Genomic DNA, 8221 nt, shown 5'->3' with positions numbered 1-8221 from the left:
ATAATAGATGAACAACTTTGCATACTGTACGCCGTGCATGTATAATATACTTGTCCAAGCTATAAATGATGTTACTTTACATAATGCCTGACTTTGTCACCAGTGAGTGACTAAAATGTGCATTTTAGCACATGACAATGTGTGATTTTTCTATTATTATTACATTTGTGTTTAAATAAGTAATAAAACTGTAATATATATGTGGTTGTATTAGGTCTTTGTGTGCAGGGTTGCAAAACAAAGATTGGAGTGGAAGTTTTGGATCAAAGTGTTGTGATTTTTGGCTTTGCTCAAACCATATATTCTTGGTATTATAGTTTAAAATAATAATAGCATTTGCCTTCGTGTGTCATATTGTATGAAGATCAGTTTTAAATATTCTAAATGGGGCAGTAATTATTATAGAATGAAAAGAAGAAGTGCTTGGATGAAGACTTTGCAGTCCTGCTTAAAACCTTTACATCCTGTTTGTGGTGGATGTGAAGCCCCTCTCCCCACACCTGCATCATGGTGGAGTATTCCATCTGTCTGGAAATCCTGCATAACAGCAGTCAAGACCTCAGCTTATCTCAGAAGCACCAGCGTGTAAATCACCTGGGACTCTTTACACTCTGAAATGTGACTGCTGCCTTTCACTATCACGCTCTCCCCCCCCCCCCCCCCCCCCTCTTTCTCCTCACGGCTTCCTTCCACAACGGAAGGATGAGTGATGCCGTCTTTGCCTTGTCTTTGACTGGCAGTATAAACACACTTTACCACAACAGCAATTCTGCGAGACAAACTGCAAGCAACAACAGAGGCAGGCAGGCAGGCACACGTACACACACACACACCAGCACACGGTGTTTGACAGTGTACAGTGGGAGAGTGAAAGCTGTGACAGTGTTGCAGAGGCAGGTGCGTCTGAGCCCAGTGATGATCACAGAGTTTGGTGGCAGAAATACAAATGTGATGCTGTGAGAGGATATGAAAGTACAGGAGGAGCAGGCTGCAGAAACTTTGAAAGGGTGACTGAAAGGTTGACTTGGAGCGCAGTCGTAAGTAAAGTTTGAATATTAGCGCGTTACTGTCGTCAGCATATTGGTGATTGTGAAAGAGATCTATCCTTGGTATTTAGAGCACAGGCAGGTATCACAAGACCCAGCCACTCACTAAACTAAATTAGCATTAAATGGGTCATATTATACCCTATTTCTACAAGTTAAACTAGTTCCCTGGTGTCCTAATAAACATGTCTGTGACATGCTTTAGTCAAAATACCATAAAGATGAAGCACCACAGCAGTTCAATCACGCTGCCAAAACAGCCCTGTTCAGAACGCTCTGTTTAGTAGTATCTCTTTAGGTCCACCTTAAAAAAAAATAATAATAATAACATCAGCCACAGAGGCTACTGGGAGCTGACAGCAGTTAGCATTTTGAAAAGTGATCATTTGCAGGCTCTAGCAGGCACATTGCCCGTCATATATAACATGTATCCACTGTATCCGCTGGAAGTTTGTGTAGAACTCTGTGCTGCACTGTGAAGCCAAGAATAGAACTTTTCGCGAACTGCCGGTTTTCGGATACCGTTGAAGGACTGAGACAAAGAATCACAAGCAGCGTTGATGCATTGGGTGAATTGAGACGGAGGGCTGTGAGAAGGAGCAAAAAGATGCAGATGAAGGTGCACGCAAAGGGAAATTTGCACACGAAAACAGTAGAAACTACGAGAAACAAGGGCACAAACACAGAGATACAGAGAGATTGACAGGACTAAAGGCTGATATTGTCATTCTGTGCTGCAGCCTTGCTCCAGTGTGCTGATTATGAGAGCATCATTTGAGCGACAACCTCACTCCAGTATTACAGCATGCCAAACACATTCCCAGCCCCCCCCCTTCCCTTTTTCCTCTGCATTCTCCTTCCCGAGCTCACACAATAGCCATTTGATGAAGACTGAATGATTAGAGGAGAAATGAAGGGAAACGTGAAAGATTAACAGGAAAAACACACACACACACAGTTGGAGAGGCTGCTGATGAGAAGAGTGCTGAAAGAAAAACAAGAGGAGAGAGTGGTGAGGAGGTGTGGACAACGTAGGTTCAATGCAGCTGCAATTAAGGGGAACGATTTTGTGCCAGGAAATATGCTAATTCCTCCTTTGTGTGAGCAGTTGATTGGCCAGCGCGCCGCACACCGGGGCGGTGAGCGGAGCGCGAGCAGTGGGCTTGGATGCCTCGTCACGGCGTCCATCACAGGCCTCATTTAGCTATACCACCACACATCAGCGGCGTCTGAGGGGAACAGGGACACATTTGTGTCAGCTGTCTCTCCCTGTGTCCGTGTATATGTGCAGGGAAAGGGTTGCAGCTCAATTAGCTCAACTCCAGAGACAGAAAGCAGAACAAAGATACTCATTAATAGTCATGTATGACCTTTATATACGAGCTGAGCCTCAAACCACCGTAGACGGGGATGTAATTTTGGACCTGAGGGATTTTGGGACTATTGCAGCAGTTCTGGCTCCATGAGTTGAAACTGCAGCTAAATCTAATGATTTATGGATGTTTTTCTTTCTCCATGTTCTTGCCTATAAGTGCTTCTTTTTTCCTGATTGTATATTCTGATTGAAGATCTGATCACAACCTGGTTCATCTCCTTCCTGTGTACAAACCTCTTGTACACAGGCAGCCAGCTGTGACCCGCACAGTGAAAGTATGGTCTGAGGAGACCGATGAGGCTCTGATGGACTGTTTTGAGTCTACTGTGTGGGACGAACTTTGTGAGGGACATGGGGAGGACATCGACAGTCTCACAAATACAATTACGGACTACATAAACTTCTGTGTTGAGAGCACTGTACCCACCAGGACAGTACGATGTTTCTCTAACAACAAACCCTGGATTAACCCTGACATAAAGGCTCTCCTTAAGGAGAAAAAGAGAGTTTTTAGGTCAGGAAACAAGGAGGAGCTGAAGACTGTTCAGAGGGAGCTGAGGAGAAAGATCAGGGAGGGGAAGGACAGCTACAGGAAGAAGATGGAGGAGCAGCTGCAGCAGAGAGATGTCAGTGGAGTCTGGAGAGGCCTGAAAACCATCTCCGGCCAAAACAAGCTGGACTCCCAGGCTGTAGGGGACCAGAGGTGGGCTAACGACTTGAACTTATTCTTCAATAGGTTTGATCAGGCCCCCACTTCTCCCCCGACAGCCCTGCTGGAACCTCTTTCATCTGGATCACCAGTAAACTGCCCGACCTCCACCCCCCTCCCTTCATCTCCAAGCTCGTTCAACAACACACAACCCCCCTGCTCCAATCTGTCCTTCACACCTAACCAGGTGAGAAAAGAGCTCAAAAAGATCAAGGCGAAGAAGGCTGCAGGTCCTGATGGCATCAGCTCCAGGCTCCTCAAATCCTGTGCAGTTCAGCTGTGTGGGATAATGGGGACCATCTTCAACATGAGCCTGAAACTGGGGAGAGTACCACACTTATGGAAGACGTCCTGTGTGGTACCAGTGCCAAAAACACCGCACCCCAAAGACTTTAACAGTTACAGGCCGGTGGCACTAACATCCCACCTGATGAAGATCCTGGAGCGTCTGGTGCTGTCTCATCTGCGCCCTGTGGTGAGACCAGCGATGGACCCACTGCAGTTCGCCTACCAGCCCAGCATCGGGGTGGATGACGCTGTCATCTACCTGCAGGACAGAGCTCTTTCTCACCTGGAGAAGTCGGGGAGCACTGTGAGGATCATGTTTTTTGATTTCTCCAGTGCTTTCAACACCATCCAGCCAGTATTTCTGAAGGACAAGCTGGAGCATGCAGGAGTTGATCCTCACCTCACATCCTGGATTGTGGATTATTTGACTGATCGACCCCAGTATGTGAGGACTCGGGATTGTGTGTCGGACATGGCTGTCTGCAGTACAGGGGCCCCACAGGGAACAGTTCTGGCTCCGTTCCTCTTCACCCTGTACACTGCAGACTTCTCCTACAGCTCCCCCTCCTGTCACCTGCAGAAGTTCTCTGACGACTCTGCCATTGTCGGCCTCATCACAGATGATGACGACAGAGAGTACAGAGAACTTGTTCAGGATTTTGTGGACTGGTCCCTGCGGAACCGCCTCCAGCTCAACGCGGGGAAAACTAAGGAGCTGGTGGTGGATTTCCGCAGAAGACGACACTCTCCTCCATCGCCGGTGTGCATCCAGGAAAAGGACATAGAGATGGTGACATCTTACAAATACCTGGGTGTTCACCTTAACAATAAACTGGACTGGTCTGATCATGCTGCTGCGCTCTACAGGAAGGGTCAGAGCAGACTCTACCTGTTGAGGAAACTAAGGTCTTTTGGAGTTCAGGGAGAACTCCTGAAGACCTTCTACGACTCAGTAGTGGCATCAGCCATTTTTTACGCAGTGGTCTGCTGGGGCAGTGGCATCACAGCCGCAGACAGGAAGAGGCTGGACAGGCTGATTAAGAAAGCCAGCTCTGTCCTTGGATGTCCCCTGGAACCAGTGGAGGTGGTGGGAGAGAGGAGAATGGCTACCAAGCTATCATCTCTGATGGACAACCTCTCCCACCCCCTGCAGAACACCATCGCAGCACTGGGCAGCTCCTTCAGTCACAAACTAAAACATCCAAAATGTCTGAAGGAGCGTTATCGCAGGTCGTTCCTCCCTGCAGCTGTTAGACTGTACAACAAGTACTGCTCTAAGTAGACCCCACACACACACACACACACACACACACACACACACACACACACACACTCCACTCTCCATGTGCAATATACTGTTAACTCTCATTGGTGTAATATACTGTATATATTTTTTCATAATGTAAATTTTTTTTGAAGTGCAATATATTGTCATTTTTCATACTGTCAAATTTTTTATACTGTAGTTTTCTCATCAGTGCAATATCCTTATCCTTATTTAATATCCTTATTTAATAGCTCAGCCTTGTTTCCTTACACTATAAATACCATGTGCATACTGTGTATATTCTGCAGACCGGTTGTAATGTACATTCTATTTTTAAACCTATTTTTATAGTCAGTGTTAATATCTTTATATATTGTACTTTACATATTCTATTTCTTTTTGGTAATGCATGTTTATTATTTATTATCCTTATCCTTACTGTCTTGCTGCTGTAACACTGTAAATTTCCCCACTGCGGGACGAATAAAGGACTTCTTATCTTATCTTATCTTATTATTCTTCAGTTCTACACACTAATCATGTGTCGTCTCTGTGGAGTCGCCTGAGTGGGTTTATATCCTCTCTGATTCATGGGATACGGTGTTGTCATTCAGCAGATCGCCTCCACAGCGTTTACATGTAATGTGTCCGTTCCTGAGAATAATCAAATGCCACGAGGCAGCGTCACCCTGTCAGCTGAGTGTGTGACACCAGGAAATATGTTATTACACAGAATGCACTTGAATAAGACGGGGCCAAGAATCCTTTAAAGCAGGGTTCAGGTACTGGATGCATCATTTTCTGCAGTTTAATTCACTATATTCACTCACTGAGCATTTTATTAGATGATGGGAACCTCTCTTTAAATTCAGATCCATGTTGAAAGTAATATTAAGTATTATTACAAGAATAAAGTTATTAGTAATTGAGCAAAGATGATCAGCTGCAACCTGCAAAATATTTCATCTTTTGTCGAGGACTTTTAAAAGATTGTGCAAGAAACTGAGTTTGTTTGGAAGAAAGAGTCACACAGACCTGGAGGAAATCCTCTCTTTTGTGGAGGAGGAAATGGCTGCAAGTGGTCGAGTGCAAGGCCATCACTGGTTTACATCTGAGGGTTTTGTCGTTTCTCAAGAAACCGTTAGATTGATAATCACATTTTAAGATCCTGAAGGAGTAAAACTGTGGCGAGCATGGGGTCTCCAACGCTTTATGGCATTAGGATTCTTAGGATTCGTAATATTACGACTTTATGCTGGTAATATTAGGCTTTGTTGTTTGGCCCTAATCCCCCGCCGTAGTCTCACATCACTTCCCTGTCAGCAGCACACTCTCACTGTGAATCCCCTGCTGTTCCTGCTCAGTTGTATTCAGGTCTGGTGACTCCTGAAGCCATTGAAGTCGACGCTGAGCTCGTGTTCGTGTTAATGAAACCAGTCGTAGATGACTTTTGCTTTGTGACATCGTGCATTAACACGCTGGAAGTAGCCATTATGAGGTGTGGGCAAATTGTGGCCATAAAGTTAAACGCATGTTCAGCGACCATACTCTCAAACAGGCTGGTTAATGGGAGTAAAGGGCTCAGAGTGTACCAGGAGAACTATATCATCACACTGTTAACAGCAGCCTGAGCACAACACATGGTTGTTGACACCAAATTCTGACCCTACCATCGACAGCCTGAGTGGAAACTCAGATTCAGCAGACTGGGCTCATTTTTTTTTTACAGTTATTACATCTATCTATTCTGGACAATAGGACTTGGAACACTTCTATTGTTCACCTCGGGTGTGTGTTGTGCATTCTGAGAGGCTGAATATCTGCATTACTGTCATCGTTCCATCAGCTCCAGTCTAATTATTCTCCTCTGACCTCCCTCATTACGGCATTTTAACAGAACTGTGGACGTTTTGTGCTTTTAAAAGACTCACACCAGCGCTGCCTGGCACCACACATCATATCACACGTGTGTCCTCATGCTGATGCTTGAAGATTAGCTGAATCTCCTACATTTAAATATGCATTGCACTGCTGCCACGTGATTGGCAGATTGGATAATTGCTTGAATAAGAAGGCGTGTAGGTCTTTCTGAGACAGTCCTTGGTGAGTGAGTGAGTGTATTAACAAACCTGTATTTAACCTCCATACTTTGTCTAAACCTTTGGTTTAAAATACAATTTTTTTTCTGTTTTGCTTTTGGTTTTTTAAGAAACAAAAAGGACCAAATATCAAAAACACCTCACCTGAATCAGCACTTTTTTTTGGGAAAACGGCAACACATAAAAGTGTAACCTTTATCCATCATGTAAACCATATACTGTTGTGCTGCTGTTTTAGTTTTTGCCCTGTGTTTCACAGCTTTGCTGCATAAACAGAAAACAACAGTGTTTGCATCATCACAATTTCAACTTTTGATTCATTTTGCTGAAAAGCCTGCATATATTTCTGTATTTATAAGTAAAAAATTTGCATTTAAGAGTTATATTTTTTACTGGAGTATAGGCTACATTTAATGTAAGGCAATTGTATACATATACAACTATTTAATTTTGGTCGCATAAATAAGAAAACTGAGTCAGATATTTGATTATTTCTCTCTCGCTTTGTCTTTTTTGACCGATGATGTCAAGAACAGTTGGGTGGAGCCACTGTCTCCATCACCATCTGGTCTCCAGAAGAGAGAGCAGACATCGCCGTGCTCTCATGATGCACGCCCACTCACCAGCCCACACACACACACACACACACACTCATGCCGTTAATCCATAGCAGACGAGCCAGGATCCTGCAGTAGCACCTCTGTGGGACACACACACACACACACACACACAGGCATCCATGCTCCAACACACATGCTGACACCAATAGGAGCATTCGCAGGAACGCATACAGCGACATGCTGACTTTACCACCCACATTTTCTACAAGGTACAGTCCATCTGCTCACTCCTCTCTCCGCCGAGTCCAATATGTGATAAATCTCATACCAGCTTGGTGTGTATTACAGTGCTAGTGCATACATGTGTCCTAGGTCCTGTAATCTTACAGATTTATATGTATATCCAATCTCTTTGCCTGTGTGTTCGCCACGTTTGTTGGTCAGTAGCATGTGCAAGGTTTTAGGTTCCAGATCTGGTCTTGGATCGGTTCTATAAATCATCACAAAGGAGACGCACCTAGGGTTTAAACCCTAGAGAAGGTGAAAGCTGATGTTCAGTGGAGACAGACAAGCTCTGGCTAAGGTCCCGACTATGCTTGGAGGCATGTTGGAGAACATACTCAGGCCCATGAATAATATACTGCTCCACTGTGAACAGGATAACCCTGGTGTAAACATCACTGACACACAATGCATCACTTAAGGAAAGTGATTTAAAGGATTGTCACCTGCACAAACGCTCAAGGGCATGTGTGCGCGTTATTGAAATAAATTCCCAGAGCAATTTAATTGTAACTCTCGATACCAAAGTGAAGCTGAATGCTATAGAAAGCAGACTATAGAGAGGAGCAGCCTATGGTACAGAGCCTTGAGTGCT

General features: G+C 44.6%; 1 protein-coding gene across 1 annotated transcript; it reads right to left on the bottom strand.

Moving 5' to 3' along the window:
- Positions 1-2130: 2130 nt before the first annotated feature.
- Positions 2131-6566, bottom strand: LOC310941220 (uncharacterized protein; the record flags this gene model as incomplete). The annotated part of the gene is made up of 5 exons (XM_083906350.1): positions 2131-2250; positions 3315-3449; positions 3558-3701; positions 3819-4028; positions 6558-6566. 5 exons carry the CDS (start codon positions 6564-6566, stop codon positions 2131-2133), a joined length of 618 nt encoding a protein of 205 aa, XP_083762476.1.
- Between the last annotated feature and the right edge of the window lie 1655 nt (positions 6567-8221).

The sequence above is a fragment of the Microchirus variegatus genome, assembly GCF_963457635.1.
Source record: "Microchirus variegatus genome assembly, chromosome: 2".
In the NCBI taxonomy this organism is placed as follows: Eukaryota; Metazoa; Chordata; class Actinopteri; order Pleuronectiformes; family Soleidae; genus Microchirus; species Microchirus variegatus.
The sequence above is the reverse complement of the archived record's forward strand: the minus strand, read 5'-3'. Positions and strand labels throughout refer to the sequence as shown.